At 30.7% G+C, this 24,678-nt stretch overlaps 3 protein-coding genes across 3 annotated transcripts; 2 read left to right on the top strand and 1 right to left on the bottom strand.

Moving 5' to 3' along the window:
- Positions 1-1,533: 1,533 nt before the first annotated feature.
- On the bottom strand, positions 1,534-8,938 carry LOC137830667 (carbon catabolite repressor protein 4 homolog 1). Its single transcript, XM_068638131.2, has 12 exons — positions 8,308-8,938; positions 5,155-5,899; positions 4,420-4,506; positions 4,258-4,341; positions 4,096-4,182; positions 3,909-3,995; positions 3,361-3,414; positions 3,188-3,279; positions 2,975-3,089; positions 2,707-2,851; positions 2,464-2,620; positions 1,534-1,716 (listed from the first exon to the last, which is right to left on the bottom strand). Exons 1-11 carry the CDS (start codon positions 8,463-8,465, stop codon positions 2,472-2,474), a joined length of 1,803 nt encoding a protein of 600 aa, XP_068494232.1. The 5' UTR covers positions 8,466-8,938; the 3' UTR covers positions 1,534-1,716; positions 2,464-2,471.
- Positions 8,939-17,227: 8,289 nt separating this feature from the next.
- Positions 17,228-18,095, top strand: LOC137830665 (dirigent protein 22). The gene has a single exon (XM_068638128.1). It carries the CDS (start codon positions 17,423-17,425, stop codon positions 17,972-17,974), a length of 552 nt encoding a protein of 183 aa, XP_068494229.1. The 5' UTR covers positions 17,228-17,422; the 3' UTR covers positions 17,975-18,095.
- A 1,764-nt stretch (positions 18,096-19,859) lies between these two features.
- Positions 19,860-24,107, top strand: LOC137830664 (uncharacterized). Its single transcript, XM_068638126.2, has 6 exons — positions 19,860-20,094; positions 20,200-20,250; positions 20,450-20,501; positions 20,832-20,890; positions 21,102-21,147; positions 23,762-24,107. The coding sequence occupies exons 1-6, from the start codon at positions 19,969-19,971 to the stop codon at positions 23,932-23,934; spliced, it is 507 nt and encodes a 168-aa protein (XP_068494227.1). The 5' UTR covers positions 19,860-19,968; the 3' UTR covers positions 23,935-24,107.
- The last annotated feature ends 571 nt before the right edge of the window (positions 24,108-24,678 follow it).

The raw sequence follows: 24,678 nt of genomic DNA, 5'->3' as shown, positions 1-24,678 counted from the left end.
TTTTTTATGTTTCTGACTCCAAATTGATAACACAAGAAGTAACAAGCAAGATGGAAACTTGGCAAGATTTTTAAAAAGAATTTGATAGCCACTTCGTATTTAGTTGAGATATTTAGAATGAAATTAAATCACTTATTAGGATGCTCACAAAATTATACAACAAATTAAAAAAAAAAAACTCAAAAGCTAAAACAATGTCGCCACATACTTTATTTAAAAAATATAATTTAAAAACAAAGATAGTACCCTTTTCGACATAATTTCTAAAAAAACATTAAAATCATACTTTTAAGCATGGCATTCATAAAACTGATTTTAAAAAATTTTAAAGATAGTTAAAAGTATATTTTAAAACACCTCAAAATAAATTACTTTTTTATTTAAAAATCATGCTTTCAGTTACAATTTTTTCATTTTCTTTCAAAAAAATGCATCCGTTTAGTAAATTAACCTCAAAAGAATACAATTATGACAGACTATTGAACCTTCTAGGAAGAATAAACCATAAAATGGCTTCAAACCAAAATCAAGAAGCCTTCATTTGGGTTAGCGCATATTCCACTTAAATAGCTTATTAAAATTGGAAATTTTCTATAAATTTTTATACACAAGTAATCTTGGAAATTTCATTATGACCTTTTAATTGCAAATTTTATAAAAGTTAAATGGAGGACTTATAGCTTTATTTTTTTTTCTGTTAAAAGAAAAAAATTCTTCTAAACATAGTCTAAACTAAACAGTCTTTTAAGATATCTTTAATTAAGCATTTTTAAAAACACCTCAACCCCGTTGTTTCTTTAATTGAAAAAGAACTCTTCAAAATACTGTGAAACTTTTCATTGATTAAGATACTTTACAAGCAAATAAAGAGAAAGTATGGCTTCAGTTAATGGAAGTTCTGATTCGAGCATTGAATGGGTTCCTATAGGAATATATAGGCACATCCATAAAATTGTTTGAATTTTGAGAGGGTGAACTGGATAATTATATCGATCATCTGTGTCAAAAGTTGTACTCGAATAGATATTTCTCCAACAAAACATTCTGCAAAAACACAATTTTCATTTTTTGTCGTACTGTAATGAGAAATGAGAATGCTAATGATTTTTCGAACAATACAAGAATACTACTGATCATGCCTTTTCTTACAATCACAAAATTTATCTCTTCCTATTTTGCCAATATAATCATTGCAACAGTTCAGATCTCCTCCCATGTTAAACACCTCGGTTGAATTCTATTCTACATCATTATCAATTACGCCATACCAAATTTGACAAGTTTCTGACGGACAGATCTAAAACAAAAACAATTATCTAAGTTTTGAAGATTAACACGACAGATATGTGAGAATTTCGAGCTCTATGCATAGGGCTCCAAGGTGGCAACTAGGTCTTAAAGGTACACTAGCTCTTTACTATTACTAGTAATAAGATGTATGGAGCCCCAATAGGCATCTATGAGAAAATTCCCTTTTAAAGGGAAAGAAAAATTAGGTGATTTGGGGAGGGGGTGAAGAAAGAGAGAAGTCAATAAGGCAGAAAATCATAATTTTTTCTATGATAAAGGTGACATGATGATACATAGCAGATCATTGCAATGATCCCCACATGGAGATGCCTGGAAAAGACAGGCATGATCTACCATTTTTACAAAAAACTTACCAACCAAATGCTTCTTTGAGCCTTTTTTTCTTTATGTATCTCTGAAACTGACCTACAAGGATTGAAAGTGATCATCAATAAATAAAAAGGTAAACAATCCTTGAAAAGCATGCAAACAATACACCACAAAGCAGGGTATGAAATAGACAGGAAAGGACAACATATTTGTTCAATCAGTACTTAATATTCTTTTATACCATGTTTAACGCTATCTTATGTCCCCCCAGCATACTACTGAGAATAATCTCAGAGAACACAAGAGTAGCTCCTGATATCATAACAATTTCCGTGTTCATGTCAATTAACATTTCCTTGTAGGATTGGTGCAGAATAATGTGCATGTTGTTCGTGAGATCATCTTTAACAATTTCAACAAGGGAACATACAAATTCAAAGGCTGACTATATCAGAAAGTCCTCAATGCCAATGTTAAAACAGCATTCTAAGGAATCAGATACAGGGCAGCATTACATGGGTGCTACACGGTTTGTTAGGAATTTTAGGACACTGACAGCAAATGTCATTTCTATTTCATAATTCAAATTGTAAATTACTACCTAATTCCACTACCTCTCATTATTTTTCTAATTTACATCCTTCGTCTCCACCCTCACTCTCTAAATGACACAACACAACCCTATCACCCTTTTTTTCTGCTAATAAACAGGAGACTCTACAGCCTTTACAATTTTAAAGGAACCAAGCACCAAAAGAAAGTTCATGACATCAATCTTCTTCAATAATAATTTATCAAACATGCTACTCGTTTGTGGAGTGGGTGCCAGAGAATGGTACCTACCATAAGCGTCAACGCCTAGATTTATTTTTGCAGCAGCGGAACTCAGCTAAGAGAGCTATGTGATCTGAGGACCATTCAGGTGAAGGAAGTGCAGTGTCCTTCCTCAAACTCTCCTCATCCAGTAACTCCAATAATGACTCCACAACCAAAGAATCCGCTGAAACCACAAGTCATGTCACTTCATAAAAATGTGACTAAGATTTAGCCTTTAAATTTAGCAAAATGATATAACACCATACTCACCTGTGTAAAATATGTAATCTAGAGTGCCAATAAAATCTCTAGTGACATTTGTGAATAAAGGTTCATTTGTTCCACCATCCAGTCTCCTTTTATGCTGATCATATCCAAGGCTAACAGTTCTCGCAAAAGATGAGTATGCACTGACCTAAATTTTGTTACCAACAACATATTAAATAGGCAAAATGATACAAAAACAGAACTAAAATAGGCAAACGTGCATATTATGAATGTTACTCCTTAATGGGATGCAGCTCAATAAATACATTACCAATGGCAACTGATGAACCAACTTGCTGTGAGGACGTAAAATGTTAAGTGGGTCAACTGCTAAATCAGGATGTGAAGGATCTACCTTCCCCATTGCAAGAAGTGCATGAGGAGCACTGCAACAAAATTCAGATTAACCATTATAAATACAATATCCTTCCAAAATAAAAAGTAAAAACAAAAATAAAATTACAAAGAAAAGTAGTCATCAAACCTTCCCGGAACTGAATTAAAATCTCCACAAACCAACATTGGAATGTCTGCACTTGCAGCTATTTTCTCCAACCCTTTTAAGAGAGTGTGAACCTAAAAGAGGAAAAAAATATTAGCAAGAGTAATGTTCAAAACAATCTTATTGATATGAACAGACTATAGAAAATAATTTACCTGCCACAGTTTCACATCCTTTAAATCTTGCGGGACATTTACATGTGTATTTGCCTAAAGTTCACAAGATATATGAGTCAGGAGTTATAAGTAGAATTGCTTCAAAAAGTAGTTAAACCTAAATCTAAAAGGGGACAGGTACACGGGAGAGATAGCATATCTATCATAGAGGAAGATCACAATTATGGTTTCAAGAAAATTACCCATTAACTTCATCTGTTCTATACTATTTGAATTTTTTATATTTACCAGAGTAAGATACTTTGCTTTGCTGGACGGGAGGAAAAAGCAGAAGAGGAGAGAAAAGTAAAAGAGTGGGTCGTCACAATGCATAACCAAATGACATGTGTAAAAAAATTGCAGTCGGATAGTATTTATATAGTAATAATAGATAGGAAGGGAGAGCATTCAGGACACAATTGTCACCAGATAAAAAATTCTTAAATGTGGTAACAATCAGGAAACTGGTTAACAATAAACAAATGAAATAAGTAATAAAAGAAAATGTCAAATAAAAAATACTCATCATTGTACATGAAAGAGCTTACCACGCAAAGAAGCTGTCTTTTCCCAGGATTATCAAAAGGTTGATTGTTAACTTTTGCTTCTAGAACCACAATTAGTGCAACATTATCCTGATACCAAGAACACTAGGTAAGTAACAATTACATGAGACGATCATTTTTTCTTTCTGAACACAAAAAGTGAAATGTAATCTTTCACAAAATAAGTCACCTTAACCAGTCGATTCAAGGCACTTTTTTTCTGAGTGGTTGGAATTGTAGCCTCTGTCAAAGACTGTGCAGCCTTGTTAAATTCAACCTGAATGCAAGAACACATCATTCTAGTTTGTATAGAAATATAACTTAACAACCATATGCAAAATGAAATCCCAACCTCATATTTCTTCACATGTGAAAATCTGTCTCTACGGAAAAATGTTGCACAACCATCAATTGTATTTGTGTTGCTACTGTACACCTGTAAACCCACAAAAAGTGCTTAGCATATAAAATATTTTGAAGTTTATGATCACAAGGACCAGAATATTGCACCAACCTCGTTTGTTTTTCTCTTGTAAAGACCATAATATCCATGTTTGTCCAGTTCAGGAGAGAAAAAATCGTCATAATGATCACTTTGAACCTGGAGGGAAAAAAAGTTGTCAGCTATGAGGATATCGAGATCAGATGAGAATAAAGAACTATAACTTAAATTTTTCATAATTACAATAGAAACAACCCCTCCTCACCCCAAAAACTAAGGGGGGAAAACCCTACACATCCACATGCATGGAAATTATGGTAATGTTTACTGTTACTTAATAATTCACAAGAACGTTCTAATCATTTACAACATGTAGACATGGTTAGTTTCCTTGATTCAATTATCACATCTTAAAAAAATAAACAGCAATTCAACTTAAAAGATGACACCAATTAAGTGAAATAAATAATTAATTTAAATACCAAAAATAATAACCAAGCCTTTGCCCATTACGTGGGACATCTACATGGATTAGATGATGTCATGATATTCTGTGGTTATAGACAACAAACAATAGACCTCTAAATCCTTTTTAATGATTTTCTTCTATAGTTTTTCATGATACATCCATTTCATCTACTCTCCTTACTGGGTCTTCAACAAGTGTTTCTATAGTAACTGCAACTCCTACTTCCCCTCCATTTAGTGAAATACCAAACCAATCTCATCAAAATATATAGTTAAAGTGCCAAGTAAATAAAACAAGTTTCTTCAACCAAAATCAGAAGCAAGAACATGTTCATGTACCTCCTGAAGACAAATAATGTCTGCACGGTAACCAACAATTTCTCGTAACAAATTTTGCCGGCGATATGGCCAAGAAAGTGCCCACGAAGGGCAGTAATTGTATAGATCATTAGAGACATATGCTTCAGACAATATATTGTAGGATAGAACAGTAAAAGTTCCTGAAGTTGTCATTCTTCCATCCACATCTATATGCCCCATTCCATCAACACGAATCTGCCGGCGTGGAATAGGTGAAGGAGCAGGAATGACACGTGAAGTTAGTATAGTGTTAACAGGTCCCACAGGCAGTTTTGTCTCTGCATCAACTACAACACACTCAAACTTAAGGACATGACCAACATCATCAGCAGTAGGGGTATAAGTCTTAGATCGTCCAACTTCAAACCAAGTTTCACCACTTCTTTGTGTTACAGCAGCGGGATACAAAGGTGTTGCAGACCCATTTGCCAAGCTAGCACTTGAAGCAGAAGCAGATAAGCTGGAATTTATTGCCCCAGACCCAGTACTATTAAAGCGCCCAAACACCTCTTCCTCCTCATTTCCATTTTCATTAAGAGCACTTGCAGCACGATCATGTAAGACACGATGATGCTGCCATGCATCTGAAAAACACTTTGTGGTGCAATGGTAACTCTTGGAAAGGGGAATTTTTGCCTTAACACAACCTAGGCATTGCAGTGTGGCTTGCTCTGACGGATGTATGCTACAGACAGCAACTTTTTTATCACTCTGTACACGATACCTGCCAAAAGTGAGGGCCAAAGGACAGAGTGAGACAGTAAAATATCAAATGTTTAAATCAGAATAATAGAAAGTGTATAGAGGAAGCATACTTGGGATCAAATATATATTTAATAAAGTGAATAGCAGTTAGCAAACAAATATGTGAATGGTTCATGAGTGACAAACTAAGAATCCAGAACATACCAACTAACCCAAAAACAAAATATGAAAAGGGGAGGGAGTATCAACATAGAGAATTTGAACCTTAGAACATACACACTCACACTACAAGCACAACCAATCACCACAAACAACTTTTAAATTAAAGTTACAGGCAAAACCCAGACTGCGTGAGACAGTTACAAATAATACAGCCATCAGTACTCAAAAACCTGAAGTTATATCTTACTCCGCTTGACCATCTGAATGCAGACAAATTAACTATGATAGCCTAAGAAACACATGAACTATCTACATAACATAAAAATTGATCAAGGAACACAGTATCACTTTATGTTATGTAGTTAGGTTGTAACACAGTTTCCTCAAATAGTACAGACATTATATCATAGTTTATATGTAATTGATCACATGAACTTATGAAGGCAAGAGCAGATACAGCATATATCTTAAACTACCCTACATAATATCCATGAATTAAATACAAAAGCATATTCCCCATATAATTTTCCATGATCATGGTAACAAAACTGGATATTACATATGCAAGTTGGACACAAGAATGCTTCCAGCTTTGCTTGTTTAGAGGAAGTTGGTGTGACACCCTGTCTGCCTCTATATACAGGCACACAGGATACCCCCAATAACTTGGATTCATGATGTGATGTTGACTGTAATCATTGACATTTTGGAGATCAATAAGATAGGAATCCAAGATGCCTCCACATCCTTTATTACTTTACAAATATTTGTTAGTTACTGTGAGTTGTCGCACCAAACATGAAAATTAGAAAGCAGAGAGTCTCACATACATCTAAGATGATGATCTACCAAATTTCTTATTCACAACAATAATAGGAAGTATAACAAAATAATTCAGTAAAACTCTACAGAAATAGTATAATTTTTAGTGTGATATCTTTTACTGTTAACTACATTTGAACTCAACTCGGCATCTAGGAAAAACTATAAAAGGGTTCCCATAATCCAAAAATTCAAAGCTTATGGAGAAAATTTGATCTATAGATAACAAAACATAACTTTATGGAGGATAATTTTAACAAGGAGAAGGGTTGTGTAAGCTCTCAGGAACCAGAAAAAAACTTGTCAAAATCACAACAGAGATCACTCAGTTATTTAATGAGATTTCAAGATCTAAAATGATAGATGAATAGAAAATGAGCACTCTGGATCCAATATATGAGAAAATGGGAAATATCCAGAACTGTGTTAAATTACATAGGGATTAAACACATGACCTGCGGCATGAAATTAAGGTAAAGGTGACTGCATAAATCAAAAGATGAGACTGAAATTGCAAAGAACAAGTTTCGATTTATGCTAGGAAGGTCTACAAGAGAAGCTATTTATCTTCTATGGGGTATGAGGAAATGCACAGGAGCAGGTTCAGGTACTGTTACATCCCTATGCCAGAAAATGGATTCTGCAACAATCCTAGCACCTAGTATATCATTCAATTAATTTGCATCAATGCAGCCAACGCTTTCATCCTATCCTTGAACTCTTTCCTAGCCTTACATAAGACATACTTAAAAAATTCTAATCATTATTATGAAGAAATATCAAATAGCCATAACGTCCAAGGCAACCAGTTCAGCTGTTTATGGCCTCAAGATTTGGGATCTAAACAACCCAGAATTGTGACACATTCTATTACACACAACACATATGGACCCAACACAGGAAAATCCCAGCACCTAGCATATCATCCAATCAATTCACAACAATATATCAAGGTTTTTGGTTGTGACCACATATAAAGGTTGTTGAGCTCCCTGACCACAGCAATGGCCACATTTATCTGTAATTTCACACAATGTCAAAATTTGAAATCTTGACAATATCTCCAGTTTCCCACACTGTCAAAACAATTGAACTAGGTCCAAACTTCAATTTAAAAATTAAAAACCTCTACACCCAAAATCGGTTTTAAAAACCTTGGTGAAACCACATACACTTACTTTAACTCGTAATATCACAAAAAGCTCAAAACAAACCAAAAACAAGAGAGATAAAACAAATACTGGCACACTTCTTTTCAACTCCAAAAACAATAAGAAAAACAGTTTTTGTTACAACACCCTGACAAACTAATGACGACTGAAAATTATAGTGAATTTCAAATTCCAATAACAGTTCTTCTTTGTTTGACGGAAAGTCAATCGGGCCTTCTAACAAGCAGAGAAGTAGACCGAAAGGAAAAAAAGGATTGCACGGAAGACCAACCATTTGTAGCGGAGGAAATGGCCGTCTAAAGGGGCGGTTTCAGGAACATCGTCGGTGGAAACGCTCTTGTCGGGGCGGCGAAGGAGGACGTAGGGTGTGAGTTCGCAGCCTACAATGGGAATTTCCGAGGGCAGGTGCACGCGCACCACGCTCAGCATGCTTTACTTTTCTTCTTCTTCGTTCTCTTGACGGCAGCGAAAACAATCGTGAAAACGGGGTAACCCTATGATGGAGAATCGAAAGTCGCGGCGGATACCTGGCGGATCCGCCATTACTTGACCCAAATACCCGCCAGCCTTGCAAACGGATCTGAGGATTTGAATCGAAGGTTCTAGAAAGGGAGAGGGAACGGTGAGGATCGATTGCTAGGGTTTTACTGCAGAAGAAGAAAAAGAAGAGAAGAGAGAGTGCAAGTAATTGTGTTTTCTCTTCGAGGGTTTGTTTTTTCTTTTCTTCAAAATTTCTAGCCACTTTTTCTTAAGGGAGGAACTATTCGATACGACGACGCTGCGTCTTGTGATGTTTTTTGGGTCTTTCGGAAGATTAGATTAGGGAGATATTTTTTAGGGCAAATTATTGGATTCAATTTTCTGGTGCGTAAGGTGCACTCTGGAATATTCCAAAATATCTCAAATTGCATGAAGCCTTTTCTGATCTTAGTCATAATTTATTATAAATAACTCTCTAAAAATGTTGTAAAAATTCTAGTAAAAATAACTAAACAAGTTATTTTAACTTTATCATTTTACTTGTTATGGAAAGTGAGTCATATTTATTATGGTATTACTTCTATCAATAACTTGTTAACTATAGAGATTTTGTTTAATAAGTTCTAAATATTTATTATCACTATATTGAAATAGAAATTAATTTTTAGATACCAAAATAATTAGTTACAATAGAAACTAAAATAGAGAGCATTTTAGAAATTAAAAAAAATGTTTCTAAATTAGTTTTTATTATTTTTTATTATTGTTAAATAGTTTTTAAATTGGTATCTAATTAACAATTAAAGTTTTAACTATCAATTATTTAGTTTCTAAATTTGGTAGCAAAAACCTTAGTTGCTAATTAGATACAAATTTATAAATAATTTAATAATAATAGAAAATAATATAAACTAATTTAGAAACCAGATTTCTTTTTAGTTTCTAAAATGGTATCTAATTTAGTTATTATTGTAATTAATTATTTTGGTTTCTATTTCATGATTTGCTTGTAGGTATGTTTATGACTTTATTTATAATTATAACAAGAATATAATTTGCTCTTCTTTTTATTATCTAGTTATATTTTCAGATTTTAATTAGTTATACATGTAACTTCTAATGAAGTTTCAGTATTAAATTAAACACATAACATTTATTAATATATCCGCTACAAAATATTTATAAAAAAAGTGAAAACAATTCCAAGATGTGAAATATAGCATTGTAGTGTTTGAATGATTTAGAATTGGTCCTGATATATTATGCTTGAGATAAAATGATAGATAAAAATAATTTTATATTTCAAAATTCAAAAAGTATAAATATAAAAAAAAAATATCAAAATTTTGATTCAATCTAGTATCCAATTATTTATAAAAACAAACATAAATATTCATATACAAGTATTGTTCACAATAGTAAGAATGAGAGACATGGTCAACTTAATTTATTTTAGTTTGTCTAAAAACCATAAAAGGTTTGAATCCAAAAAACAAACATTTTTAAATTCATTTTTATTGAGTTTTGTTATATTTGGATAAACCCAAAAACAAATCATGTTTTTTTAAATAATTTATTTATATATTATAATATATTAATTATATATTTTTAGTTTAATTTAATTTTTATATTTTATTCCTTTAAAGGAAATGTTAATTCTATAGTTATATATTTTATATTAAAACTCATATTTGTTTTCTTCGTTGATATATGACAACTCTTGTTTTTTTTTATTCTTTTACAGATTAATTGCATTTTCTAACTATTTTTTTTGTTCTTATGCTTTGCTTCTATAGTACACTTTGTATTTTTCATGATAAATAAGTATTTTAGTATAAATTGTTATAATTATTTGTTCTTGAGTTTACTTTTTGAAAAAAAAAATTACTATTGACTAATACTCATTGATTGACCTTTGTAGATAGTATTTTCAATTGGTAATTGGAGGAATACATAACTGGAGTTTAAACGGCAAAAGAAGATAAGAAAGACATGAAGAATGAAATACTTATCTGAATAGGAAAAATGATTTATATAGTAAAATTGTTGATGTGTCGGTGATTTCCTTGTTCTTTTCTTTAAGTTTTTTTTCTCAATTGTTGGTGTTCGGTTGGAATTGACCTGAAAAAGTACTCAGACGATCAAGTAAGTATTTATGTAAATAGTGTATATTTGTAATCTGACTAAAACATACCTTACACCTCTGCAAAAGGTTTATTTATAGGGTTGGTTAAGGACCATTGTTGTAATGGGTTGAATACCAGTTGTTCACTGATGTGTATCGTGATCCCTGATTTACAGGAAGATATATTGGTAGGTAAGTATGTTGGTGTATTGAAAGAATATCATCGAAATCATTTTTCAGTTAATCAGTATTTAGTTGATTTGTCAGAGATATTTCTCACATAATCTAGGATATGAATATGACTTATAAAGGACTCTTGTAACTGTCGTGACTGTCATTTATTAAATGTATTGAAATGTTCTTTATCACGGTCGATCGGTCACCAATGTCTGACTTATCTGGTATCGACCGGTACAAAATACAAAATATGCAACAAATGCAACAATTTAGTACATTTTTATAATGTTTTTGTAGGGGTAATAATGTATTTTCACAAGCTACCACTGCTGTTCAACTTACTAGGTCCATATTATTTTGTTTGAGACATTGTAGAATTCAGAATTTTAATGAAGCAGTTTTCACTTTCACTCTTTTCTCATTTCCTTAGCCTTTTAGAATTCTCAGTTTTTTCTCTTTTCTCATTGTCAGATCAGATGCAATTCTTCTTCTTTGATTCTGGTTTTTTAATTTTCTGCTAACTCCAATGAAGAGAATAATTCTCTCTAGAAGTGAAGAATGTCAAGAACAGCTGGCTTCAAGTTTGCTTTTATTCTTGCAATTCTTCTTAGTATTCAATTATTGATTGGGAATTGCTGCTGTGAGTTGCAAACTTATTGGTACTGCAACTTTCTTCATAAAACAAAGAATATTATTCATTTTTGGTAAGAACAATATAGTTTCTTTGACTGTTTTTCTGCATTTAATTCATTCACTGCTTCTGATCCAGTTTTTCCAGTCATTATGTTTTCACATTTGTTTTCATTCTACACTATTTGATTAAGACTTCTCAGGATTCCAATTCAATTTTACTTTCAAAATTTTGTATTTTCTGTTTCTGTTTCTCATTTCTGCAGTTAATATAGGATTTTAAATATAATCCATTTCCATTTTTGGTTTACTTACTTTTCAATTTCTGTTTTCTTAATTCTTGCTATCAGAATCAATTTCTGCATGTTTTCAATTCTATTTTCAATGCATTCTTGCCATTCCAGATTTTTGTTTTTTAGCATTGCATTTCCTTTCATATATATACATTCAGATTCTCTTATGCTTTAGCCATTCTGTTTTAATTGTGTTTACATTCTATATTAGTTTTCCAGTTTTTAGGTTTTCTGGTTTTTAGTTAGTTACAGTTTCCATCCACTGCGTTTCAATTACAGCTCCAACATTTCTGATTTACTTAGATGTCTGTGTATTCATGTTATTACAAAGTAGACTTTAAGCCTAATTCAACCCTATAAAACCGGCTCAATGGGATGAGGTTTGCACCTACTTATATACAATGAAAGACTCTAATCTCTAGTCGATGTGGAATCTCAAACACATGTTGCATTCAATCTGGTTCATAAAACCATTTATTGTTTTAATTTCTGACTCAATTCTGCATTAGTTTCAATCCAGTTTTTACTGTGTTTACATAAGGATTGGGTTATGAAAATAATGTATGCATAAGGATTTGGAAATGAGATGAGATAACTTGTATACTTAGATGTTGTTTAGATAGAGAAATGAGTTTATGTATCTATTTTATTTATCAATAAAACTTGTTGTAAGGGTTTCATATAAAGAGAACTTTTGTGTTTTATGATGTAAGTAGATTAGTAAAAGAAAGATATAAAAAGACATTCACATTGAGTTGATAGTAATGGTTCCAACAAAATTTACATAGATTTTTAGGTTAAAAAGCATAGTGTATAGATTTATTGGATGTTATTGATAATGTTTTAAGTAATTTAGTGTTGTTTATAGAGAGAAAGGAATATATATTTTTTTGAGTTATCACTTTCAATAAGTATGAGGGTAGTTTGGATAAGCAAAATCTTTAAAAAAATAAAATAATATATATATATATATATTCTTTTCTCTCTTTAAATAAGCTAAATAGACATAAGATTAAATCTACATAAAAATACATGTTAAAGTTAAATCTTTCATGAACAAGGAAACATAAAAAGAAATATTATTGTTTAAGTTACTAAAAAATTATAATAATTAATTATATCATGTTTTGACTTCAAAATTATCATTGTTGTACATTGAAATATAGTGATTATTTTTGTTATTAGGTGCGCCAATCGCCGAACTCCGTCATTAGTATTTGTAGATTGTATCCTCTTTAATAAAGAGTGTTTGTAGATTATATCCTATTTAGTAGGAGTTTCATTATAATTACATGTAAACAACTTTGTTGTAAGATCACAAGTGACATTATGAACTCGTGAAAACTTAGTAACGCTCAGGCTTTATACTAGGAGAGATAACTATAAGTTATTTTGTGTACTAATGATACTTAAGAGTGACTTTATCTACTAATGTGAGTTATAAGTAACAATGTAAAATATTTTTAATTAAATTTAATTAATGAGATCATTTATGGTTAGAAAAAGAAAACAAAACCTAACATAAATTTACATTAATTAGTATAAAAATTGAAAGTGTTACATTATTAAGTTTGTAGGTCATGTAACACTTTTAATTGTCTTAACAAACATCTTACAACAAATATTTGTGAACTATTTTTAAACTATTAAACGATTTCGGTTGAAAATATAATTAATGACTTATTATGTTAAAAATTCTAAAATAATCTTGATATTTCACTTATCAGTCACAAAGAAATTAGTATATATTGTACCATTAAGAGCTTGAAAAATTATAATGAATAACGATATTAATTAGGATATATCATACCATTAATCCTTTTAATCTCTTATCAACACTTACTAAAATATAGATATAGTATTCAATTTATTTATTCATATTTAGATTGAATAAAAAATGCTACATACCACATTAATTACACACACAATACTTTAACGTAATTTTTTTTCAATATATTTACTTAGTAATTTTTATTTATTACATATTTATATAGATAAGTTGTGAGAATAGAAAATGATTTTATTTAACAAGATCATTTCGATGCAACACGACTTTGTATATACGAAATAAAGATCGTTATAAATAATGACGATTTTGATTATTATTTTAAAATTATGGGACAACTTCACGACTTTGGTAACTTTATAAATTATTTTGCATCCAACCCAAATATAATCTTAAACTAAATTTTAACTATTAGTTTGAGTAAAATAATCCACATTACACAAACAAATACAATATTTGAAGCAAATCTTAATTGAAACAAAGTTTAAATCAAATCAAATGAAGTTATTATTCACTACCTTCAAGTCATGAGCATTTAGGAATATAATAAACAAATTTTCAAGCATATTTTTAAACTTAACAAAATTATGAAAGTGTCCTAAGACTTTTAATCAAATTTATCATTTTTTATAACGATTTATATCCCATAAATATAAAGTAATATTGGTTAAAAACAATTTTGTTGATAAAAGTAATATTGATTTGTCATAGATATTTTCTTCATAATCCAGAAAATGAATATTACTCATAAAGGGCTATTGTAACTATCGTTGCTGTCATTTATTAAGTGTCTTGAAATGTTATTTGACACGGTCATCAATGTTCTTTGAAGTGTCATACAACTTTAAAATAATAATCAAATTTATCATTTTCTATAACGATTTATATCCCATAAATATAAAGTAATATTGGTTAAAAACAATTTTGTTGATAAAATCATTTTTTATCCCTACAACTTACCTATATAAGTAATAAAAAAATTATATTCATAATAACAAAAACGAATTGCACCATTAACGTCAATTTATCCAATAATAAATAAAAAAATATTAGTAATTAGTAAATGAAAAACGCAAAAATTAAAAAACAATCTTCATTTTATAAATTAGGTTTATTATGTCTAAGATTATATTAACAAATAAAGCCACCTATATGAAATTTGAACCATTAACACATTTCATACCATTTACGTTCTTTTTTTGTCAGGCCAATGTATTTTGAATATATATATATATATGTATATATATATATGTATATATATATATATATACATATATATATATACATATATATATATATATATATATATATGGTGATAGTGTGCCTTTATACCTTCCTTAAATATTGGTAGTGGTTTGGTTCACTTTATATATATATTATAGATTGATTGAAGAGAAACACACCTGGGTTGAAGAAAATAACATATTTAAATTGTTTAAGTGATGTGAGAGTCAATTAAATCACAGGTTAATTGATAAAATATTGTCCCCTTTATTTTTTGTTTACTTATTATTCATATCCACTATTGTTGCCCACTATTTGTAAATATGATTTGGTGTTTTTTAATCTTTTGTTACATATTTTAGTATTTATTATTATAATGAATGGCTTGAAGTGCGAAGTAACCTTTTTAATAAAAAAATTAAAAGTGCTACAAGAATAAAAGTATTAAAGAAAACATTTAATAAATTAAAAAGTTAAACATGTTTAATAGAAGTTACTAAATATTCTTAAACCAACCATTTTAAGATGCTTGCTAAGACTAATTAAAAAATTTGTCTTACTTAAATCCAAAATCAAAAGTTTAGTGGAGGGTGTCGGTGAAGTGATCTACTTAACCCTAAGCCAAATCAAGGTATTTATTTAGAAGAAAAAAAGGAAATATATTAGATAATTAATTGTTACATTAGTTTGGTGTGAAGTAATTAGAATCAATAATTTCAATATTTCAAAAAATTCATACACTTTAGATTATAAAATTGCTAAAAAAAATCATCAAATAATAATAAATTTTAAAGAAAAATAATAATTAGTTATTATATTGACTAAAATAAATTAAATACTAATTTAAATTTAAAGAATAAAAATTTATTAATATATAATGTGATTTCTATTATTAGTAAAATATTATAAAATGATTTCTAAATTGATATTTAAATTAACTATTAACTTTTTAATTATTAATATTTTATATTTTAAATTAGTCTCTAAAAGGCTAATAGAAACTAATTTATAACATAAGTAGTTAATAGCTAAAATCTTGGTAACTAATACCAATTTAAAAACTATTTTATAATTTTTTTATAAATAATATAAATTATTTTAGATATCAATAATTTTTTAGTTTATAAAATAATATATAATTTAGTCAATAATGTAGTGACTAATTATTTTGGTGTTTAAAATTAATTTTTATTTAATATTTTTTTTTTTAGTGAATGGTGTATAATTTTTTAAAAGTTAATTATTAATTAATTAAATAATAAGTAGATTTAATTTGGATTTTAATAGACTTTGATTTAGAGAATATAAGATCAAATTGGTCAAAATATTACCCTTTTCATTATAAAAGTAAAAAAATTATAAATGAAGAGTTGAGAAGAAACATACACATTTACCTATTATAACATACTGATGCATCAATTTTGATTAAATACTTATTAAATGAAAAAGCATATTCAGAAAACTTTATTTTTAAGATTAATATATATTATTTATTAAAAATTATAAACATGATGGATCATTTTCACAATTCTATATAAGTTATAATTTACTCATAGACTTTTTTTTAATCAAGACTAATTCAATATTGCACGTTTTAGGAAATGAAAGTAATATTTTTATATTCGTTCTTTAGAAGTGCATATTATTAAACATAAAAAATGAAATTAAAAAATAAATTATATATATATATATATATATATATCATATATCCGTAGATTTCAATTTATAATAAAACTAAATTACATAGTTTTGTAATACTTTAAATAATTTGGTTAATTGTTTTTATTTAAATATATGAGTGATATTTTCACTGTGTATCTATTTTATACATAAAAGTGTTATTAACTATTTTACTTTAAAAAAATGATTTTATTTTTTATAGTATTATATAGAGATAATTGTATTTTTTTCTTATTTAGATAAAATATTGGAATGTCATATTTTTCTAATAGACTTTTCCTATACCATTTAAATAAAACTGTATTCTATAATCAAATGATTTTCTTAATATTTATTTTATATGGATTTAAGATTTTTTTTTATTAACATTTGTGAATTGATCAAACTTTCAAACATTATAAACACAGTAGACAACTGAATATTTAAAATGCATTAAGAAAAAATTATTCTTTCTATATTTTCTTAAATTCTTTTTGGTTTTACATATTTGTTTTTCTCTCTCAATAGAACTCTTTAAGTAAATTATTTTTCAATGACCTTTTTATTTCGGTTTCTATAAAAAAATCTTCCTTTTCTTATTCCTATAAAATTTAAAATAACTCTTTTTAGTGCTTACAAAATATACTAGTTTTTTTTATTTAATCCTGAAAAAGTATATTTTCTTTTTCTTTTTTTCCTTGCAAACTTTTAAATATACCTAATTAAATTAATATCTTATAATACTAATAATAAAAAAGACAGATAAATTATCAAAATAAAAATTCACGAGGACCAAAAGTATAATTTAGAGACAAGATTATTATTAAATTGTAGATTATAACATAGTTATAATAAGTTTCATATTTAATATTAAGAGTGAATTATATAAGTTTTTATGGTGTATGTAGAATAATTATAGCATATTTATAAGGTTCTGTAACAATGATTATGTGAGAAGTGCTTAATCATTCTCATTTCACAGTTTTCTTCTTCAAACAACTTTCGCAAAACAATGCTCACTTCCCTCTTCTTTTTCTTCCTTTTCTCTTCTGTCACCACCGCCAAAACGCACCGTTTCGTGAAAACCGTTTCCCCTTCCTCCTTAGGCCTCGACCAGCCGCAGAAGCTCAGCCACCTCCACTTCTTCCTCCACGACGTCGTTGCCGGCACCAACCAGACCGCGGTGCGCGTCGCGGCGGCACCTGCCACGGAGAAGTCCCCGACGATGTTCGGCGCGGTGGTCATGATGGACGACCCGCTCACGGAGCTCCCGGACGCCGCCTCCGCAGTGGTCGGGAGGGCGCAGGGGATCTACGCGTCGGCGTCGACGTCTGAGCTGGGGTTTCTGATGGCCATGAACTTCGTGTTCACCGAGGGGAAGTACAACGGGAGCAGCCTAGCCGTGCTGGGGCGGAACACGGTGCAATCGGCCGTGAGGGAGATGCCGGTGGTCGGCGGCAGCGGGCTGTTCCGGTTTGCCCGCGGGTATGCGACGGCGAAGACGCATTATTTTGGTCTGTTGGAAGCTGTTGTGGAATATAACGTTTATGTTTTCCATTACTGAAGGCTTTTGTTTTTAAAAAACGCTATTATTGCAAATCACGTTTTCTTAGTTATCTTTCTTCTTTAAATTCTGCTAATAATATGTTCCCAAGTCAATTCGGATTCAACTTGTTTTCACTAAATTATACTTTTTCATGTTTTTTTATTATTGGTTCCTTTGAATTATCTTTATTTTTTAACACATTCTTTTAAATTGTAAAAAATAGTTTTGCAGCTAACCGGAATATCTCACACTTTATTAAATATTTAAATATTACAAATTTATAATAATTCAAAAACATAAATACTAGTTATTCCGGTATGTTGAATATAATTCTTAATTTCGGTATATCAATATTGTACTTGTGTGGATGTCGGGCTTGAGTGATGTTGATCTACGTTGATATTATAGTTATTAAAAGTCTTTCTTCTTTCTTGCGCGCTCGTTCAGTCGGCGGGTACCTGCGATTGCACTCTGACGCTCAAGTCAGTGCTAGTGTTTAGTTAAATTTCTCTGATATTATCTAAAAACGTACATTTCTCCTTTTCAAAAGTTCTTTTAATAGGTTGACTTGGGTCTTAGCTGTGTGGGCCAAGTAACCGATTGCTAGAGACATGCTTGTTTAGTGGTTGTGGTTCCTGATATTATGATATTAAGAGAGTGCTTTACGAGTGTCTTTGACTCATTTGAAGTTACACGGTTTATATTCCACTTGTAACCACGTTTATTTATTTATTTAATGTGCAACCTTCGATCGTTCGATGTCGGTACAAATATAATTCTATATCCAATATAATTTTATATAATTTTAATGAATCGATATGAATCAATGAATCAAATAATTATAATTTATATAATTCTTTTCTTTTAATTTGTTTTTTAAAGATAAAATCCTCATAAAATATTAATGTATGGATAATGTTAGTGATGTGTTTTCAGTTTCGTATAAATTTTGTATGTTTTAAATAAATAAACAATATACAGATATACAAATAAAGTACAATAATGATATAATAAGAAAGAAATTTGTACTGTGTGAAATTTGTTTATATTTTTAGGAATTAGAATAAAAAATAAGATATTTAAATAGTTTATCCTAATTTAAACATTTCATCCTAATTAATATTCAACCTAAATTATATGAAGGAGATGAAAGAAGGATTTATTTGTAAAATGGATTGGAAGAGAATTTATATGAGTTAGAAAGAAGAAAAACATGATTAATAAGGTCATTCTAAATAAAACCATGGGAATTATTTATAATTTATTTTATGCTCTTTGTTTTTTTTTTATATATATATTTTTTATTGATAATTTCTCTCTTTTCTTAATAATTTTTTGCTCTTTTTTAATCTTTTTGTGGTTAATTGAATCTTGAGTAAATATTGATTGATTTTCTTGTTGCTAAGTTAAGGTACTTTTAATGAATATAGTTTCAGCAGTAGCATTTTAAAAACATAATTTGAAGCAAGACTTATGAAAGAAATTATATAATTAAAAAATAAATAAATAAAATCTAAAAACGTGCTACTTCAATGAAAATATGAAAAAAATTAAAAATCACGACTTCTTCTTAAAAAAAATAAAATTTTTATAAATTTTTTTATTTAAAAATCATTTCTATAAATACAACTTATCCAATTATATTTTTTTTTAAATTACCCATTTCATGGAATCCACTTTTAATTTATAGAAAGATTACCTCTAACAACATTTATCGAGCTATTTTATTTTTCGAAAATTTACAACTTGGGAAATATATATTTTTATTCTGAAAAAGTATTTGAATAAATTTTCTATCGTAAGATATAAAGAGATATTATTCAAATATTGTTATAACATCTTTTTATGTGTATCTCATAAAATAAAAATATGATCTAAAAGATAAACACATCATAAAGAAAATATAAATAGATTTTAAATACAGTAAAATGCGAATTTTCATTCTTCTTCTTCTTCTTTCTAAACCTTTTCAGTGACTAACACAGATCGAAGTAGCACGCAGAGAGAGAAGAATGGGTACTCGAGAGGTCTACGAAGAGAAGCTAAGAACAGGGAATCTGGACCACGATCCCACCCTCAACCCTGGCCTCGGTTCCCCTCGATGCCCGCGCTGTCTCTCTCTCCTCAACCCTAATTCCGTTAGTATTTTTCTCACTCTCTTTTTTCTCAACGTCCTTGTTTCTAACTGCGCTTAAGGTGTTCGATGAATTGACTCAACCAAATTGTCTTTGTTTTGCGATCAGGAAAGGGGCGAGTGGACCATCACTCCCGTCTTGCACGACGCCACTGCTGTCGTAAGTTCCTCTCTTCCCAATTGGGTCCGCTTTGAGGTTATCGTATCATTGCTATTGATTTTAATATTCTAATGCCTTTGAGGTTAATGAAGAATTGCGATTTTTGTTTTTTGAATTCAAGGTTCGAATTCTGACTTTACGTTTGTTTTATGAGTGTTCTTTCTTGATGCTTATTGTCTTTGTGTTTGCCGTTGAATAGGCTGGCTCGGGGATTGGTGGTATGCTTAGTGCAGTTCATAGTTTGAATACAGGTAAGTTTAATTATCTGTTTTCTTCTTTGCGGTAAACCATAGGAGATTAAATTAAATTTGGTATCTAATGTCTTAACTATTTATTTTTTAGTTAGGAATTATATTTTAATTGGACATTTTAATATTTTTGAAATTTTGGTTTGTAATCGAGCCAAACTCTGTCGTTGGATGCATATGTAGCCGCGCTCACGCTGTGGGATAAGGCTTTGTCGTCGTTGTTGTATTATAAAATCTAGAGACGATGTTAAATCCTCTGTGCTGCTTATGGATTAAAATTAAAATTCACGTTCCTTCTTTGTTGAGGATATTGCTAATTATCTTTGGTTGTAGGTTTACCATATCTTCAAAAGGGTCTGAAGGGACCGAAGTGGCTTCCTTTTGTAGTCGGGGTATGTAGACCTTGATTGACTTTTGAGTTTGCTTTGCAAATTAAAATTACCTGGCTTTATGCTTTGTTGATGCTTTGAATAAACTTTGTATTGAATTTGGTTTCAACTTATTTACGCTTTCCTTTATACTTAGCATATTAGATGCCGTCATGTACCATAGAGTTGGGTTTTATTCTATAGTTAACTTATTTATTTGATGATTTGTTCACAGATTCCTCCATTGTTGATATTCTCTGGCTTAAGTGCTGCATTTGGAGGTAACTTCTGCACATGCCTACATCTTAGGCTTAAATTTGGTTCCTTATATTTCTAATAGTGCTCACAGAGTCATAGCTGAGTATTTGACAACTGTTGCACGGCATTGGCTTTAACATAAAAGGAAGCATGAAATGATACGTTATACCCCATTTATTTTTGCTTTTTCCTATTCCAAGGATACTACCTTGGGTATAGGACACAAGTATGTGTGCTAGTAACATGGAGTACAAGATCCCAGTATACGAAATAATATTCAAACAAATATAGATGCATGTATGATGACTGAAATAGGAAAAATAGCCTTACAATCACAACTAACGTATCATCTAACTATAATTGAAAATGCATGAAAAACTCATTACTCGCATCCGAAGTTAAAGGTCTAACTGATAATACCAAAGACATTAGTTTTAGTAACAAAAGAGACGATATTTTTTACTACCTATAATCATCTGAATTGGGAGAAAAGCCAAAGTTCCACTTCAACTTGAAATAATGCCAAAATATAGTATGTAAGTGGAGATAATCCTCATTTTATAAGCTGGTTTTGTTGGTTTAAGTTAGGTTTAAATTGTATATTTCACTGAAAAGTAAATACTGGGGTTTCCGCAGCTGGAAATTAACGGTAGGTGTGTTCCTTCTTAGTTGGGATGCAAGGTACACCATATGGAGGAGTATTGTATATCCATTAGAAAGGTGAAGCTCCCTATAACCTGTTGGATGGATAAGTCGAGTTGAAGTTTATTTCGAAGTCCAAAATACCTGGATGTTCATTAAGGATTAGTTGCTTAAGCTAAGCATGTAAGGGTCAACAATCCACTGGTATAACCTTTTCTGGCAAATAGGATCTTCTAATGATAAGGCCATTGAGCCCAACAGGGAAGTGGATCACATTTCCAGTTTAAGCCAAAAAAATCCAGCCAATTGGAAAGTATATTCTAGAAGAAAGAAAAGGGTAAGTGAGATGGTAGTTAGTGATGCTCAAGTTGTGAGGAAGTGAGGGACTGGATGGTTTATGAGGAACAGATGTGGATAGTGTGGGCCACTAAGGTGAGTAGTATTTCTCTGCTGGAGTGTGGAACAGGGAGTTTGTCTTCCTGTAGTAAGATTCAATCTCTTACCTTATTCCTTCCGATCTCTATCATCCTACACGGGGAAAATTCAAGAGAGCTTTTAGTAGCTTGATACATTAGGGAATTCAAAAATCCTTTCAAAGAGTTTTTTGACTTGAGGCAAAGAGGGTCTATTGAACAATTTATCAAAACATTGAAGTTCATCCAGGTCATCCCACTTGCCATAATAGTATATAAACTTTTGTTTGAGTGGGCTGCAGCCTGATGAGCATTGGAAGATTACAAATAAAAATTGGTTGAAGGTTCACCATTTACCTCAGGTATGTCTCTTTAAACTTGATGTGAACTGATGTCAGGGATGAATGATATTTCAGTTTTGAATATCAAGGACTAATGCCGTAATTTATAAATCTTAGGGAGTACTGTAAGTAACCCTAACAATTTTTAGAGACGAAAGTGAGAATTTACAACCTCAAGCATGGAGAGGCTGTACACCAGTGATTAGTGAAATGGAAGGGAAAATCTATTGATTACTTAGTTGCCACATTTTGTCTTGAGGACAAGGAAATTATTCAAGTGGAGGGCTGTGATAGGGACCATGAATTTGAAGGAGAGTTAATGATACGCGGCCTGAAGTTTGCAGGGTTTACCAGAGGAGTGAAGAAGGGAAATCTAGCGGAGAATCAAGAAATGTTAGGCTGAGCAGAGCTGGCTGGTTGTTAAACAGTTTGTTGTGCTATTAGGGGTAGTGTCAGGTGGGTTTGAGAGGGAGAGGTCCATTTGAATTTTGCAATACTACTGTGGTGAGGGGGGACAGAGCTTCATCTCCAAAGTCGTTTACGCATATTTCATTGAAGCTAACAATAATACTGGGGAGTTCTCTTTCAGTTCTTGGCGTTTTCCCTAGTATTTTGCTTTTCTGTCCTGTATCGTAAGTCCTAACAAGTTCAGCCCTTGCCATCTTGCAACCTGCAGTCATGACCAATTGACCGCTTATGCACGCCTGACTGTTTGGAGAACAAAACGGAGTTACCTAAAATTTAAAAAATAGAAATCTTGCCAGCTCCAGAGAGGGTAGAAAAGGGATTTTGTTTAAAAAGAAATGAAAAAGACATAATAGATTCCAATTTTGAGGAATCATTGTGGTTGTAATGCTGTGTTTAGGTCATATGACAATTCATGCCACAACTTCTGGCAACCCCATTAGGTGACTCGAGTGGAGCTTTGCAGAAGTTGGTGTCCCTAAATGGCATTGCTTTGCTGCAATTGCAACTTTATTTGTTTCAGTTGACTACTTTAGTATTAAGATGTAATATTTGGTAATTGATACTTGAAATGCAGACTCTTTTATCAATATTGCTTATAGGTTTGAACTGATGTTTACACTAGCATATGTTATTTGCCATGTGGTATGCCATACACTTTTCATAAGAAAAATCACTTAGAGGTGTATTAATATTAAGTCTTGTAGTTTATTGTGGCGATGATACTATATGCTTTAAATACCTTATAGTAATGTGGATACATGTGGAATTTTTAGGTTATGTGCTTCCAAAGTTCACTCAACTCACTGTAACATCCTATTATGCTGCCTCGAGTGGCTCACATTATGGAATCTCTCTTCTTACCCGACATATTGAAGAGAACTACAGTTCCAAAACACATATTGAAGAGAACTACAGTTCCAAAACTCAGCATCTCAAGAGGCTCTGATGATTCCTTTCGGGTGGACTTACAAGGAAAATACATTACCTACCAATTTTGTTTGCATTACCGTCTTGTGGATGGTTAGGATTGTTAAAGTTCTATAATATTTTTGTTACTCCATACAGAAATGCTTATGTGAATAATCCTTGTTTATATATTTTACTATTATCCCGTGATAATAAGTCCATTTATTTAACTGTAATTTGTAGTGTTTCAAGGGAAAGCAGATAAGAAAGATAACTTAGTAAAATTCAAGTCAACCAATTTTTTTAGTCGTTTTATCTGTAAGATTAATTTACAAAACCAATTCTAGCCCTACGCAGTTGAATGGGCTTCATATGCTCTGCTAGGGTCTTGCTCTGTTCTACTCCTAAATTCATCTCATACTTTCTTCTCTCACTCCCATAGTATATAATATAAGGCTAATTCTCCATGCACCATATCAATTGTGATATGCACCCCTGCACAGAAAAATGTCTATTTTACTCTTAATCTTCTGGATATCCATATCTGTAACACAAATAAAGCAATTCCAGATATGCAAATTCAGAATTGAGATGAGCTTTCTGAATATGACCATCAGTAATACAGGAAGAATTTAGAACTTTTTTTTCTCATTCCAGATGCGAAAATCTGAAAAAGGTAACAAGAACAATTTGAGATTTTAAAACAATATGGGTGCAAATCAGAATTGATCTGTGCAAAGGAGAAATAACCTAATATAATTATGTGCTGTTATAATATTTGGGC

Source organism: Phaseolus vulgaris, chromosome 7 (assembly GCF_051622355.1).
Source record: "Phaseolus vulgaris cultivar YP4 chromosome 7, ASM5162235v1, whole genome shotgun sequence".
In the NCBI taxonomy this organism is placed as follows: domain Eukaryota; kingdom Viridiplantae; phylum Streptophyta; class Magnoliopsida; order Fabales; family Fabaceae; genus Phaseolus; species Phaseolus vulgaris.
The sequence above is the reverse complement of the archived record's forward strand: the minus strand, read 5'-3'. Positions and strand labels throughout refer to the sequence as shown.